General features: G+C 39.7%; 1 protein-coding gene across 1 annotated transcript in view; it reads left to right on the forward strand.

Annotated features, from left to right (window-relative positions):
* GRM3 (glutamate metabotropic receptor 3) overlaps window positions 1-16,199 on the forward strand; it is a 207,147-nt gene extending 190,948 nt beyond the window's left edge. Inside the window, exons 5-6 of the mRNA XM_041727323.1 lie at window positions 1,797-1,971; window positions 15,594-16,199. Coding sequence (XP_041583257.1) covers window positions 1,797-1,971; window positions 15,594-15,667 — 249 coding nt within the window. The 3' untranslated portion in view covers window positions 15,668-16,199. The remainder of the gene's footprint in view (window positions 1-1,796; window positions 1,972-15,593) is intronic.
* The last annotated feature ends 1,077 nt before the right edge of the window (window positions 16,200-17,276 follow it).

A 17,276-nucleotide genomic window follows, 5' to 3' on the forward strand; every position in this document is an offset into this window, starting at 1 on the left:
AAGATATCATCCTCATAAGAGCCTCTCTTCTTCTGGTAATGTCTTCAAGTGTGTGAGAAGCTTCAACATTACAGATGTTTTTGTAAAAGGTTTCCTTGAAAATTGGCACATTTGAACTTGTCTTACCCTCACTTTACTACTGGATCTCTCTCATATTGGCTTCACAGTCAAAATTGAGGATAGAGGAGTACAGTTCTAAAGGAAGAAGATAGTTATGATATTCTTTATTCATGTAAAAATAAAAACAAATTATGCCAGAAATTGGACTTCCTATAAATAACACAGCTATGATTTATTAAGGCTTTTATATCACAGAATCAGATAGTAAACTCTTTCCTGAGCAGTTAACAAAAGGGAAGGTAGCCTGCAATGTGGGGCCAACTTGGAGGGCACCAGGGCAGTTAACGGGGACAAGAGCTTTAAAATAGAGAGGATAGGGCAACCTGGGTGGCCCAGCGGTTTAGCACAGACTTCAGCCCAGGGCGTGATCCTGGAGACCCAGGATCAAGTCCCACGTCGGACTCCCTGCATGGAGCCTGCTTCTCCCTCTGCCTGTGTCTCTGCCTCTCTCTCTCTCTCTTTCTCTGTCTCTCTCATGAATAAATAAATAAAATCTTTAAAAAATAAAAATAAAAAAATAGAGAGGATAGATTGTGCTTTTATCATATGAAATAAATCCAGAGTCTGAAGAATTACGCTTTAAGTGTAACCTGATTTTTTTTTTTTTCACAAACAGAACTCAGCCTCCTAAAGTCATGTGGCTTTTCCAGTTAATTGGTCAATCTTCAGCTTTCTTTGATTAGAGAAAAAAGTCAGATACTTTAGGGCATGAGAGTTATACTATCTGGTAATAGCATTGCCTGGTGAAAAAAGGACAAAGACATCTAAAATTACCCTAGGATTTACCATAGCTACTCTGAGAAGTAAGTGATAGAAGAAATAATTAATTTCCATTTTTTCAGTACTGAAAACAATAAAATATGTAGAAGCTAATTTAGGACTTTCCAGAAAATCTATGGGAGCTGCAGTTAGGTCAGATGATGAGCTCAGTGAAGACAGAGAGTGAAAGCAAACAAATGAAAGGAAGACATGATAATGCCTAGTTCTGAGGTATATACTTTGAGGGGAGGCAGAGAGGAAGCAAGTGAAAGCCCTCTGTCAAGAATGGTATATGGAAGCCTAGGGAACAAAATGATTGAACAGTGTGTACCTGATGTGTCAAAATTCCAGAGAGGTACCAATGAAATAACTTAAAGACTGATATCCCAGAAGAAAATTGATAGGGTCCCCCAATTTTGAGCAGGGGAACCAATGGCAGATAGGCAGGATTCCCAGCAAGAAGGAGGGATGGAAAAAATGTAAGAGGCCCCATTTTGTTCGTGATAATAGTAAATGTTAAATAAGCCAAGTTGATTGAGGGAAGCATCAGCAGTTTGGTCACCTCCATCACTGAACACTGATATATCACTATTTAGTATTCTGACTTAGGTGGTTCTGCAGAAACATCTTTCTACAAATATCAAGAAGAAAACAAACAAAACAAGAAAATTCATGGAAAGTCATGGCAAGCACCTGACACCAATGTGTTTGCTTACAACACTTAAGTGCCGTTTCCAGGAACATCCCAAGCTCAGAAGATCTGATGTAATGATTATATTCATTTGGTTATACTAACAACAGAACTACGGACCATTTGAAGTTTTTTTTAGTTTGGCCTTTTTTGCAGTGTTCTCTTTTAGTAGGGCCACGTGACTGCATTTACTGCTGGACATTTAACCACACAACTTTTCCTACAGGTGCAGACAACCACCATGTGCATCTCTGTGAGCCTAAGCGGCTTTGTGGTCCTGGGCTGTCTGTTTGCACCCAAGGTGCACATAATCCTGTTTCAACCACAGAAGAATGTGGTCACACACAGACTGCATCTCAACAGGTTCAGTGTCAGCGGGACCGGGACCACCTATTCTCAGTGTAAGTATGGAACTCGGCATGGATGCTTCTGGGAAGAGCACTGTCATAGGGAGCAGGCTCAGAGGGGAAGCAATGGTAATAGACAGGCAAGGACAATGCATGTCTATCCCCATGGACAATCTCAATTCAACTGTAGTAAGTAGCACTTCAACCACTGTGTGGCAGGTAGGGTGCTAGGTGCTAGAGATACAGAGGTGAACGCAAGAGTCAAAGCTTCCGTTTTTGTACATACATACAGCCCGGCAGGGAGGACAGGTGTTAAGTTCACAACAGCAGTCAGGATGTCTTGCCACATCGCAGAGTCAGAGAACCTACTCCCTAGTCCTGTAGGTTACCTTGAACACCTCACTTGACTACTTGCAGCCTTAGTTTGTTTCCTCATCGGCCTAAAGGGCTGGGACCAGGTTGATGCTCTGTGTATAGTACAGTATGTTCTATGTCACACTGATGATGAAGGTGCTTTGTGAAAACTAAAAAGGGAAGATAATTGAGTAGGATGGAAAATGGTACATCCTAAATCCCTCCTCAGAAGTTCAAAGCGCCTCCCTGAACATGAACATGTTAGTCTGAAGAATCCCTACAGCAAGGCAACCTGTTTCTTACAGTTTCTTAAGTTTGATCTCAGTTAAACCAGCTACTATCCCATGGAACACTCCTTGAAAAATGCTGGAGTATGTCTTCCTCCTACTTCAGGGACACGATGCTTCTCAGCTGCGAGCCAGTTGAGAAGCAGTTGTCAAGTACAAGACAGCAGAGTAACCCCTCCAGTCCGCAGCTGTCTCTCCCACCAGCCCGCAAATGTCTGAAAGGTGACCCTCAGCCAATCACTCCTTTAATGCTTAGGTACAATGTCCTTAAAGGGGACAACCTCTGAAGCCATTTTCAGCCTCTCTGTGGTATGAAGCAGGAGAAATTCACTGACAAAGGGATGAGGGGGGAGGAGGAGCAAAGCCAGGGGAGGGGGGCAGGGGTGACTGGAGTGACAGAGACAAATGACTACTTCACCATTTTGCCTCAAGTCTAATCAGAAAGGATGCTTCAAAATAGCTCAGCATCATAGAGTGAGCAATCACATTAGTGCCCCAGTTTCTGCAACAAAGTATGAAATGTAACAGGACTGCCCTTCCCCCAGCAAACAAAGGCAAGGCTGAGGGCTGAAAGCAGGTGCTCAAGGACACACTGTATTTACCACTCCTCCCTGGAGATAGGGATGTCACCCTCTTTCCAGCCTCAACTGCCAAGTGTTCCAATGATGGAGTCCCAGGATATGGCAAATCTTAGGAAATAATTTTCCCTGGACTCTGTTTGCTTATTTCTTGAGCAAACAAATCTCTTTATTTCCTGAGCAAACAAATTTCTTTTCTAGAGCCCAACTCTAAGTAGTCCAGACAAGAAAGAACTGGCAATAACAAGTAAGAACAAAAAAGATAAGAACAGCAGACAGGAACTATCACTATTTTTTTTTTATCTGTGGGGCATTGTGCTAAGGATTACACATGTGTGCACATGTGCTGTATCTTATTTAACTCGTACAATTCCCTGACATCAAGAGATGAGTATCCCACAAATTTAAAGGGTCAGAACCAGAATTCAGAGTCAGCGTCTCTGATTTCCAAGGCAGTGCATCAAACTACTGTATGGTGCCACTTCACTCATAATGCAAGCTGGGAACATTCCCAGGCAATTTTCAGTACAGGGTAGGCTTTACAGGGAGAACAATAGGAAAGTTACCCCAGGCTGTGCAGCAAGATTTACTTCTCAGCAAAAGTCTTGTCAGGGCTCAGAGTTCCTGGTTGTTATTCAAACAATTTAACCAAGTCCCTAAATCTTCCACAGACATTGATACATACAAGCCTCAGTAATTTTGAAATGGCAGCATTTTCTAATATATATATAATATATATAAGGAATATTTCTAACATATATATATATATTAGGAATTAATGGAGGAATGATGAGGGCACTTGATCCAACCAAGTGTCTCTTTAGAATTTCAGAAATACCCATTCACACAAAAATGATCTATTTTGACCACAATAGGAATGCTTAAGCTTTCACTCAGAATGCTAATCTGCTAGCTATCCGGTTAATACTTCAAATCTACCCAGCCCAACCTTTCAGAACTATTTTCTGAAATACTTCTTACTCAATTAAATTTTAGGTAAATTTTTTCTTTAAAAATACCTCATTTTAAAAATAGTTTTTCTAATTTATATTACCGAAGTGGTATTAAAATAATAAGGTGAAGTACTCATGTAACACCTCTAGGCATTTCAAAGTGCATAAGTAACAAATACATTAATCCCTTATTTGTAATTCTTTATCTTTTATTCAAAAAAGTTTTACTTGTGGGTTCATTTTATCCCATGAGTACTAGACATTACAATTTCCATTTCACATATGAGAAAATATAGAAGGTAGTTCTCAAAGATACACAATGATTCAAGAATCCACACTGGCTTTCCTGACTTGTGATTAATATCCCACCCATTTTTAATAAATTGGAACTACAGTAATGAAATTCATTTGTTCATTAAAGCTTGAGTACCCTCTATACGACAGAAATTTCTAAGCACCTGTGGACAGACACAGTGGTGAAAAGGACAGATGCCCTGGTCCCATGAAATTCAGTGTCTAGACCAGTATTGTCCATACTGTAGGGAGTAACCCATTAATGGGTCATGAAATTTATGTAATATGCTTGGCCAATATATTTCAGTATGTAATAAGGGTAGGTAGTATTTCATGAAGTTTGCTTCAGAGGTTATGTATAGATACAAGCTCTAGGTAAAATGTTTATTACTGTGAATTGTAGTCAAAACGTTTGAAAGACACTGGTCTATGGGAGCTACTTTATGTATGAACATGTTATTAATCCACTATGGCAAAAATCTAAGCAATTAGTTTAATTTATCAGTGCCTGTTTCCTCCATTATATACTTAGCTCAATTTACATTCATTTCCCTCCTAAATACCAGGAAATACACGGTTTTATACATCAAGAAATATCCTTAAATTGTTCTGAGTTCATTAGGTAAAACATGTTTTACTTAGTTGGTACATAATTTATGTTCTGGTAAGTATTATGCAGGCATTTTATTTTATTTAGTTACTGTTAGCAGTATTGCTGCTGGTTTTCTAATTTACTCCTTCTAGATATAAATATAACAATTCCATGTGCTGATGTGAATAAGTTAGTATAGCAAGAGGGTTACCCCCTCAACACACACATACATCTAGTTAGCTATTCCCGCATAACAAACTTCCCCCAAATTTCATGACTTCAAAAACAATAACCCTTCAAAAAATAAAATTAAAAACACAATAACCCTTCTATCATCTCATGATTTGGTGGATCAGGAATTCAGACAAGGCTTGTCTGAGCAGTTTATCTGCTCTGTCAGGCCTGGACTGGGTTCTTCTGTGGTTTCAGCTGAGACTGAGCTATCTGGAGGCCCACAGTGGCTACACTCTTAGACTTGGCAGGTTAGCAGGATGCCTTGCCATGTAGAATTATAGAGAGGATGACAAAGCCTGTCCAGATTCAAGGGACGGGACATAGACCATCCCCCCACACACCTCTGAAATAATTTGTGGCCATTTTTATTATGCCACATTCACCAAATCCTTAATCCAGTACCGTAGTTTTATCAGATATCACAAAGACTGGACACACACAATCCTATGTAATGCCAAGAAGTTACCCAAGCTGGAAGGTACAGCCAAATCAATTCCCACTTAATTCTCAGATAAAGTACCAGAAATATCACATCACTTAGGAGCCTAGGGGAGCCACCTGATGGCAGCTAGGGTGGTTGATAGCAGAAAAAGTAATACTTTTTAATCTAACAGTGGATCTAATAGTGGATCTTAAAAGCTGAGCAGTTGTTCCAAAAAGATGGAAAAGCATGACTAAACTTAGAAGCAGGCATGGAAGAAAGGACATAGTTAGGGACATCTTGGAAAACTCACCATTTGCAAAATGTTTATATACTGATAGGTGTCAAACAGAAGAATTTTAGTTGTATCTGATTAGCTATACACAATAGGAGTCAAAATAATAAAAATAAAGGAAACTAACTTTTCTCTATTAAATACATCCATAGGCCAACAGCTACCAATATTTGTGTACCACAAATAAATAAATAAAACCCAAAAAAACAAAAAACCCTCTTTGAAATGGAGTTCCCAGGCCCCACCCACAGATATGCTGAGTCATATGGTCTGGGTCAAAAGCAATCTGGTTTGTAACAGATACTCCAGCTGGTTCAATGGAAATGGACCAAGGAAAATATTTTGAAAACCTCAGCCTAAATCCTGCTGCCTGCTTCATCTGCTATTATCAGTGCAGAGCGAGAAGAGCCTCTGAAAGGACCCTTATGGAGGTAGCAGGCACTGGGAAGAGGTTCTGAGTTCCCAACCTCTGCTTCATGATGCCGACAGCCACATCCCCCTGCAGCTACTATATCTCCAGATCTCTCTGGAACCCTCTAGAAAAGGCATTTCTAGCATAGAAGCACCTGTCCACTCAGAAGACATTTACTAAAAATAGGAATACTCCTTCTCATAGCAGTTAACTCAAAGACCCTAAAATCCTAAACTCATACTAGTTAACACTGCTCCTACACTCACACTCGTAAGCAAATGTTCTTTGTATTTGAATGAAAAGGAAGAGGCCATTCTTTATTTTGTTCATCTTTAGAAGCCAAAGGGCTTCCCAGAGCTAATTCCCAAAGACAGGCTATCAAGAACATACACTGCAAGTGTAAGTAGAACTGCATAATCTTGGAAGAGACAAACTGGATGTATACGTGAGGTTATGCGGCATAAAACCCTAGGGGACCCATGCAGGTCAGAATGTTGTTGACATTAATATGAGTTTGTATCAGCACAGAGTGGCGGGGAGAGAGGTGAAAAATGGAGTGTGCCCAATAGTCTTCAGAGCCATTATGTATCCAGACTTGGTCCTATGGGGATGTGTGTTTCTCTTGCTCATGGTGATCATTCAGATGTATGTATGTCATTATCATTAAGAACAGTCAAGAGGCTTCTGCTAACTAATGATGCTCAGATTTGGGTCCCGGAGGAGCTGCAGGCATATGGAGATTGATTTCTTCTGCCAAAACCTTATTCAGAAAGTCACTTATCTAGGTGGTAAAGTGCAAACAGCTTCATTAATAGAATTATTCTTTATGACAATATTATAAGGAGCAATAGTATAAAAATATCAAGTGAACAGTCTTTCAGAGTCACACCATAATTTTCCTCAGAACTACAGCAACAGAAAGCAAGCATATGAGGACCAGACCTTGCATTTATCAATGGCCATGCCTTTGAAGATGCCCCAGTTAAAAGGAGGCAAGCCATTGCTCGAGTCTAAATATCACTCTATAAAAGAAAAAAAAGGCACATTAATGCTTAAGTTTCTTCTCAACAACACAAGTCCAGAAAATCAGCATAATATGCCTGCACTTTACAGTTGAGGGAGTCCCATAATGACACTATGTACTAGAGCGGCCAGGCACATTAGCAAGTTATTTGGCAACACAGAGTGAATTGATGGTCTTCCTGCCACAGGCATAAGTATATTATAAACATAAATCCTGGCTGGCCAATCCACGAGGAGCCTAGAGTATTCAGCAAGCTAAGCCATCTGCTGCTTCCAAACAGAATATATATACATAGTGCATCCACATCGGATAGATGTCAATCCATTTTCCCTTTGGAAAGTCACAGGATGCCTGATGACCTCATTCCACCCTCTTTGACCCCTTCCTCCTTGAGGGTTGGAGAAGAGAGAGGCCCTCGTCCTCACAGGTAACCGTACAGGTACCAGGGAGCTCCAACACCAGTCCAACACCTCCTTCCTTCTATGTAACATTTCCTTTTTATTTGCCCCACAACTGCCTTTCTGCAACCCTTAAATCATTTTCTCTTTACCTCTAATATTTCACTCGGTTTTCCCCAAGCAAATATAGCCTGTGTTCTTTAATAGTAGTGACCAAAGGGACTCGAGGTGGAATGGATGCTAAGGATCATTTATTCTAATAAGTATATTTCTAGATGGGAAAACCAGAGCCTTCTCTGTTAGACACTTTGAGGAATTTGATAAGTGAAGTCACAGATAAAACTCTCAAAAGCGGCTATATAGCTCTCCTGGCCTCTCTGGGTTTTCTGCCTCAACTCAGTTACAAAATGCATCTCAGAGATTATTCTGACAGCGAGAATTTTAGCATCTGCAAATTCAGTGATTGCTTTTTTAAATTAGATGCCTTCTCTTCAGGGCCGTACATGACAGCATCTTGTTCTGCCAGCATGAGTACAAACTTGTATTCCTCTCAAAAGTCCATTCCAGGAAGTTCAGTGGCATAAATCATGTCCATCTGAGACCCCAGCAACCCTACACCTGGGCTGCACACAAAGAAGGCGTGGTATTCCAGGAGGACTACCCATTAAGCTGCTCAGAAAATGAGGTTTGGTGAAGACAAAACAATATTGCTAATGGTGCCTGGCTGAACGTTTGTGTCAACGATAAAATTTCTCCCGTTTAAATAGTTGTTTAAAAGTAAGCATTGCTTTCTTTGTTTTTTAAAGCATCATTTTCTTAAAGTTTCTTTCTGTCCTATATCATTGAATAAAATGTGAACTCGGTACCTCAAAGACAAATCCTCAACCAGAGAGTTTAAGATTATATGAGAGATGCCAAAGGTCATATGATTTCCATATAACCCCAAATTTATTAATGCTTTTAGGAACATGGTACAATGCTCACAACCATGTAGATACGTTAACTAAAGGAAATATGTATATAATCAAATACTGCCCATGCACTGACTTCAGATGATCAATTTCTTAAGGCAAGGAAAGAGTCTAACATCAATTTATTCTATACTATTGCTCCTTCCAAGTTCCTTTTCTTTTTGTTTAAGTGAAATTCACTGAAGGACATCCATTAATGGAGATATCTGTGTCCCTAGACACAGGAAAATGCCTACTCATATGGAAATTATTTTTTAATGTCTTCCCTACCTGGAGTAATGTCAGAAGCTTTGGGAGAGGCATCCCATGGTAGGTAATTGTGATCAATTTGAAGGAAAATTTACTCGTTCATTCAAGAAGCTTTTGGCTGGAGCTCAGCTCTAGGCACTGGGGAGGTAGTAATGAATAAAACAGCCAAACCAAGAATACATGGTAAATCAGGTGTTAATAAGTGATGTAGAGAAAATAATACGAGGTAAGGACAAATATGGCATCCTGGGGACACAGGGTTCCTGTTTTTTATACAGTGGCCAAGGAAAGCCTCTCTGATAAGATGCCATTTGACCAGAAGCATGAAGGACAAAGAACAGGAGCCCTGTCTGTATCTGGGAAAAAGACATTCCAGAAAAAGGGAAGAGCAAAGGTCCATAGCTGGAAGGACAGCAGAAAGGTTGAGAAGGAAATGCTTAAGGATGAAAGTAAGAGGAAATGAGGACAGAGAGGGAACAGAATATGTAGGGCCTTGGAAATTCCTGTCAGGACTTTTACTTTTTTACTGAAAGAACTGGGGAAAACGCTCAAAGTGTGTGGAATGACCTGGCTTTAAAAGCATCGCCTTCACTTTGGCTGTGTGGGCAGGATAGAAGATAGGGAGCAGGCAAAGACATAATTTGGGAAGCTATAGCTTAGTCCAGATATCAGTAGTTTACATTGGGGTGGTAGCGATGGAAGCTGGTAAAGTGTTCAGATGATGTATGGAATTTGAAAGTCAAGTGGACAAGATTGGCCACACTAATGCCTGACATTATTTTATTAGAGTTTAATACCTGTGGCCTGACTGATCCCCAGACATAGTAGCACATACAGCTCTTAATAGCTATTTGAGCCTCAGGGTGAATGAGCTTCTGACTCTTGCATGAAAACACATTTGGATAAAAAAGAGGACAAACCAGAGACGTTGGTCAAGTAAGAAGCAGCAAAAAGAATGCAAAATAGAATAGTACAAAAATTAAGTCCTTCTGTTTTCAAATTATTTATTACATACCCACTTTCATACATCTTGAGGGTAGAGAGAATACAGAACATGACTGGAAAGAAAGCATGACAGGGGGCACCTGGCTGGCTCAGTCAGTTAGAGCATGTGACCCTTGATCTTAGGGTCTTGAGTTCGAGCCCCCTGTTGGGTGTGGAGCCTACCAAATAAATAATTTTTTTTTAAAGAAAAGAAAGCATGATAGCATATCATGGCAACAATGGGCTGGGGTGTTTAGTCGAAGAAGTGGAATGTCTGTTGATGAGGTACTTAAGTTGTATTCTGAGTTATAAAAAAAAAAGTACATGCCATATTTTCTCTTTCCATGAATCTTGACTCACAAGAAATCTCTGAATGAAGGAGGCTTTGCATTCATAACTCTAACTTCTCCATCTGGAAATTAAATCTTGGGTCTGTAGATTTTTATCCCACATCATAACGAATATGATTTCCTCTTAAATCTACTGCTAACAATTTAAAACCATTTCCCTGAGAACCTAGCCTCATTTCATAATAACTGATCCTGTGAAATCGGACACAGCAAGGCTACCAAATGGTGGCTAGTAATGTCATTATCTGCCTGGGCAACTTGTATTAGTCAGCAGATGAACATCTGGAGTGGGACCTAGGGGCCCCAGTGCAAATAAAATTAAGGTGATGAGTAAAAAAACAGGTTCAGTAACAAAGCAGGAGGACAAAGTACCAAACAACTGGTAGAAACTGAATTCCACGACCATAGCATTAACATTTCTAAACTAGCAGACATGCCGGGAAAAATTATTTGGGGTTACCAGGGGCAAGGAAACATAACAGATGGGAACAAAGTGGAATATCTGTTCTGTTTAAATGTTTGTTTTACTTTTTTCCCCAAGTCTGCTATATTATACAGTTATAGTAACACACTGGTTCTCAGCAACCAAGTCTCAGCCACTAAATTGACTAGCGGACCTGGCATCTGTTAGAATCTATTAAATAAGTGTGTTTAGCATTGATTGAGGGCCCTGGTACCTGAAAAAATGGGGTCATTTTCTCCAATGCCTGGCAAGCCTGTGCATTACGGGTGGAAGAGGAATGGATTGCACAGCATGAGACAAAGCTGCCATGTGGCTGCATTGATTTCTAATGCCTCACTAGCCTGTGACGTAAAATCTGCCTTTTGGTGGGTGTGAATCGCCCTTCTGTGATCAGTGGTGGAACTTATTAGGTCTTTTTCCACTATCTTCAGTCTTCACTTGGAATTGCACCACCTTACTAGCAGCTGCTGCTCACCCCCTCACCCTCACCCCACCTCCTGGCAAAGCCAAAAATAAGCCTACATGCCTCTTATTTCTGACAGAAAGTATGATTATAGAAATCTGCTTAACTGCACTTAAGAAAATGGGCTAAACTTATACCATTAAAAACCTCATGAGAATTTCATTAGAATAATAGCTAAAGCTCATCACAAACACACACATGAAAATGATAGTACTTTGCTCTTCCACAGATTTTCCTACCTTGGGGAATAACAGATGGGCTAAGACAGAGGCATATGTAAAATATTTATGAAAGGCAAAGTAATTGAGATAGTAAACTCATAAAACAGTAATTTCCTCTACTATATTCAGCAGCACGTACAAAAATGAGGATATTTTTTACATAATAAAATAAAATGCACCGACAAGAGCTACAGATGAAACAGTAAAAGAGAAGCAGGAAAAATACAAGCAACGTTCCCTTTCAATACACTTAAAAGTAGTTAGAGTAGAAATAACTACAGCAAGAGTCTTGGTGGAAGAGGTTTTGCTGTTATTATTCCTGGTAAGAAAATCTTGAATTTGTATTATCTTCCTCTCAAAGACTTCAGATCTGCTGAGGTAGGGCATTCCCTTCCATGCCTTTATGAAGCAGGTATGTGAATCATAGTTATTCTGCAAATTACCATAATGGTATCTATGGGCGAGGGGCAGGGGTACACAGGAATATTATTTGAAACTATTAACTTAGGATTTTCCATGCAGCTGACTAGTCAACATACACACACACACACACACACACACACACACACACACACACACACATATATATATATATATATATATATATATATATTAGAAATTAGCATGCAGTGAGCAAGAAAATCTTCAGATCACACTTAGGAACAGCATTATATCAAGTTCCAAAAGAGTATGGGGAATATCACAGCGGGTTTCTGATAAAATCTTTAAAAGTGCCAGCAGATGGCTGAGTAATATTCCATTGTGTATATCTACACATCTCTTTTATCCATTCATCTGTCAAAGAGACAAATACCCACCATTTGCTTTGACATGGATGGAACTAGAAGGTATTATGCTGAGTGAAATAAGTCAGTTGGAAAAGGACAATCATCATATGGTTTCACCCATACATGGAATAAAAGAAATAGTGAAAGGGATTATACAGGAAAGGATGGGAACTGAGTGGGAAAAATTAGAGAGGGAGACAAACCACAAGAGACTCCTAACTCTGGGAAACAAACAAAGGGTTGTGGAAGTGGAGGTGGGTGGGGAGATGAGGTAACTGGGTGACAGGCAATGAGGAGGGCACTTGTTGGGATGAGCAGTGGGTTTTACACTATATGTTGGCAAATCGAATTTAAATTTAAAAAATGTAAAAAAAAAAAAAAAGTGCCAGCAGAAAGTGTAGTAGACTGATCCAAGATAGACACAAAAGGGCATAAGCATACCAGTCCCTGGTTCTCCTAGACTTACCCCCATGACCTATCATTCCTCTTCCAGCTCTGAAAATGAAAAATCTGCACAGAAATAATAAAACTTGATCCTGGAAAAGATGAAGAGATTAGTAAGAATATCAAAGGCACCATGCCTGCCATGGGATGTTTACAGTCCAAGCCAGTTCTCTCTATAGGGGTACTTAATGCTCATTGTCACAATGTGGCCTGAGAAGCAAAAAGGCCTACCTGTCCCAAAACAAGGCTGCCCATATGTTTTATATTTCCTGGTCATTTCTTCAGGTTAAAAGATTACTTCCTTCTTGAAATTTCCATTTATTCTCCTGTTCTGTGAAATGCAACCATTTGTAGAGTCATTCAGAAAATATTTATAGAGAATCTATTCCATGACCAGGAATTAGGATAAAATAATGAAAAAGACAGAGCCCCTGCATATTTTCTAGTCAAGAGTATTATAAGGCATAAGACGCTAACAAAGAGATAATAAATAATAGGCAAGAAAAAATCAGTTTTGAAATTAGGTAATGCAACAGAGAATAACTGGTTGGCTATTTAAGTGAGGTGGCCTGATGATAGCCTTTTTCAGGAGGTGGTATTTCAGATGTAGATGACAAGAAGAAGCTAGACATGTGATCAAGAGAGAAAAGAACACTCCTGGCAGAGGCAATGACTACTGCCAAGGCCCACCATTGCTGTGATGTGCTGTGTTTGAGGACAAGCGTGAAAAAGGTGGGGAAAAGAAACCACAGAATGAAATGAATGCAGATAGGCATGGTTTGAATCACCTAGGGATGTATGTATGATCTGGAGGAAGGAGATTACAAAAGGAGGCCATTCCAGGAGCACATGGAGGTGATTGACATTTAAATGTACTGTCACTGCTGCATGGAGAATGTGTGGCAGGGAGCAAGCATGGAAATAGAGACATTAGCAGTACAACCATCCTGGTAGCCAATATCCAGATAATGGTGGCTTGGCCCAAGGTGGTGGATACAGAGATGGGTAGGTGGATGTGGATATTGAGTTGATTGGGCCACCTGACTGGATTGACAGGACAGTAGAGACAAAAAAGGAAACGATGCATAACTGTTAAGACTTCTGGCTTGGGTCACTGGCTTGATCGTGAAACCATTCATTGAAGAAAAGAAGTCTAGATGGGGACAGGTTAAGGGATCAAGAGTTACTCTTTGGCCACTGGATTTTAAGATGTCTATTAAACATCCACCTGGGGATGTCAAGTTACTATTTGGAAACAGAATATACAGGAAGAGCACATATTGAAGAGCCTGGCATGCTCCTACATTTCCACTGAACTGTAGTTGAACTTCACCTCACCTTGTTCTTTCTCTTTTCCTACTTAGTTTTTATGAACCTACAGTTACATAAAGTATGAAAAAACTTGACAAAGAATAAGGTAACACCCTCACATTTGAAATTATTATCACTATCCTTTTCCATCCAGTATTTATCTGGCCCACGCTGTGTTCAAATGTCTTCACTGTAGAAATGTAGATTATGCCATGTTTTCTCCCAAAGCTGTACCTTTTAGTGGGATCATATTATAAAGAAAATTGAACCTGATCCTAAAAATGATCAAAGGAAAAATATCTCCAAGAGTTAGCATGTCACAGGACTCTACTGTAACCTCAATCACACAGACTTGTCTTCATGGCTTTTCTTACCTATCTATCCAAGTAATCAATGCAAAATTGAAAAGTTCTAGTTTCCCTACTGGTGAGCCTGCTGAAAGGTTTCAGGTTATATGGTGACTGAGCACATAATCTCAAAGTTAATAATGATTTCTCCTTCATGTTTAAAGAAAATCCTTATGAAAAATGCCATCTTACTGGGCAAGAATATTTCCACTATCAGGCATGAACACTTTAGCAGGAAATTAGCTTATATGATTATTAACCAAGAGATATGCACTTAAAGAATGGGACAGCTGACTGGTCAGTTTGACTTGCGCTGTGGTCAGTAGCCAAGAGGATAAGTTCCTTTTGGGCAAAGCATATAATCATGGGCAGGCCAAGGGATGCAACAAAAACAGCTCAAAAGGAAATAAATGTAAGGCCATCTCTGATTCTCTGGGCTACAGAGTTGCACATCCCATGGAGAATGGGGGCTCCTTCTTTTTTTTGTTCTCCTTCAGTAAAAAGACAAAGCTGTATGTAGATCTCTCATAAAAACAAGTCCTTTAAAGTAATAAGGGATATGAATTGCATCTAGGAAAACTAAATGCCATAAAAAGAATGAAAATACATACCCATCTAACACCCTGACAATAGTTGCCACTATTGTCATTAACAAGAGCACTTCCCTTTGGAATGTCTTCCCAAGAACTGTTAAGAAACTGAGTTCTCAGCACCCCAGTCTTTCCTAGAATATTCACAGAGATTATCCACTTAACAATGAAAATGCACCAAACCATTCTGTGAGGCAGTGGAGTTCACAGATGACTCGTGAGACTACGTAAGAAGCATCCCTGCCCAGAGAGAATGAAAGTAATTGAGGTACTAAAAACCATAATTAATTTAACAATCTTTAAGAAAATTGCAGTGAGCTTTCAATTTTGCACATTCTATTTTAACCAGTTTATAGCTCACTAAAGCTAATTTTAAATCCACAAGTGACTCCTTTCAACAACGATTACGCTTATAAACTCTCTCTCCAAGAGGTATGTCATTAGTGGAGGTACACACCAGGATACAAACTAATTTTGAGCAGAACATATTTAGAAAGTTGACCTACTACAGCATTCAGTCACTTAGCTTTTTCCAAAACTAAATGAAAACAGATTTTGAACTTAATTTTAACTAGCATCTAGGATTATCCTCTCCATTACCTATGTGGCTCGCTTGACTAACACTGAATTTTCTGACCTGCTTTGTTTTCCAGCTTCTGCAAGCACCTATGTCCCCACGGTGTGCAATGGGCGGGAAGTTCTCGACTCCACCACCTCATCTCTGTGATTGTGAATTACAGTTCAGTTCTCGTGTTTTTAGACTGTTAGACAAAAGTGCTCACGTGCAGCTCCAGAATATGGAAACAGAGCAAAAGAACCCTAGGACCTTTTTTTAGAAACAGTACGATAAATTATTTTTGAGGACTGTACAGTATATAGTGATGTGCTAGAACTTTTTAGGCTGATTTTAGTGCCCCATTATTAACGATTCCCCGGAACATGGAAATAACCACTGTTTACAGAGCTGAGCATTGGTGACAGGGTCTGACAGGGTCAGTCTAAAATAAAATTTGGTGGCAATATTAGGTAACTTTTTTTCCTATGAAGTCTTTTGTAGGTCCTTGTTGTAACTAATTTAGGATGAGTTTCTATGTTGTATATTAAAGTTACATTATGTGTAACAGATTGTTTTTTCTCAGCACAAAATAAAAAGCATCTGTATTAATGTAAAAATATTGAGAATAAAACCTTCAAGGTTTTCCAGCATGGTGGATAATGGCTTATTCTTTTTTAATCACTCCAAGAAATCTGAATATGTTGACTTAAGATTATTTCTACTTTTAACGTTGGAAGTAACTGTCTAACTGTGCTTCTCTGTACACCTACATACACTCTGAACACAAGTTGCTACCCTGCTAGAGAGTTTTGGACTTCGCAGATCACAAAGAACAGAAGTTGACTGATGATACTATTATCAGGCTGTGTCAGTGGCCACATGACAATACACACATGGATGTCTTTAAGGCGCATCTGTACAACAGCACAGAATTTGGCCAAATAAGCCTTTCCTATCTTCCACTGTAAACCCTTCCACTCACAAATCATTTCTCAATGTAGGAAAATTTACTAAGAACACATCTTCCTTGCTAGGTCCTATGCTAGGTACCATGTATAGAGAACATATTTATTTCCTGTGGCTGATTTGCCAACTTACCATAAATGGGATCACTTAAAGCAATAGGAAGTTATTCTCTTACAGTTCTGGAGACCAGAAGTCCAAAATCAAAGTGTTGGCAGTATGGTATTCCACCACAAGTTCTAGAGGAGAATCCATCCCATGCCTCTTGTATCTTCTGGCCCCATCACTCCAGTCTCTGGCTCCATCTTCACGTCACCCTCTGTGTGTCTGTCCTTCCTTCTTATAATAATACTTGTCATTGGACTTAAGCCCACCTGGGTATTCCAGGATAATCTTATCTCAAAAGCTGTAAATTAATCACATCTGCAAAGGCTCTTTTTCCAAGAAAAGTACATGCCCAGGCTCCAGGGGTTGGAATGTAGACATGTCCTTTGGGGGGCCACTCTTCAGGCCATGAGAGAGAGATGGTGCAACATAGTGCTTGCCTTTAAGGAGCATAAAGGCAGGAATGATTCACATGGAAGAAGTGACTGAGGAAAACGGTTAAGTGGAAGGAGGAGGAGACTTGAGGATGGAAGGGCCCATGAGCTCAGTAATCAGGGCCTGGTTCATCAGAACGTATTGATGCTATTTTCAAAATGTCTAGAAACTGTGAGCAGGTACACACAGCCAACAGGAATAGACTTGAAGGACATCAAGTGAGGAGTCAGATGATTGAAATGCTCTGCTTCCTTCTGAATGCATTTGAATCAGCAAC

Source organism: Vulpes lagopus, chromosome 13, assembly GCF_018345385.1.
Source record: "Vulpes lagopus strain Blue_001 chromosome 13, ASM1834538v1, whole genome shotgun sequence".
Taxonomy (NCBI): Eukaryota; Metazoa; Chordata; class Mammalia; order Carnivora; family Canidae; genus Vulpes; species Vulpes lagopus.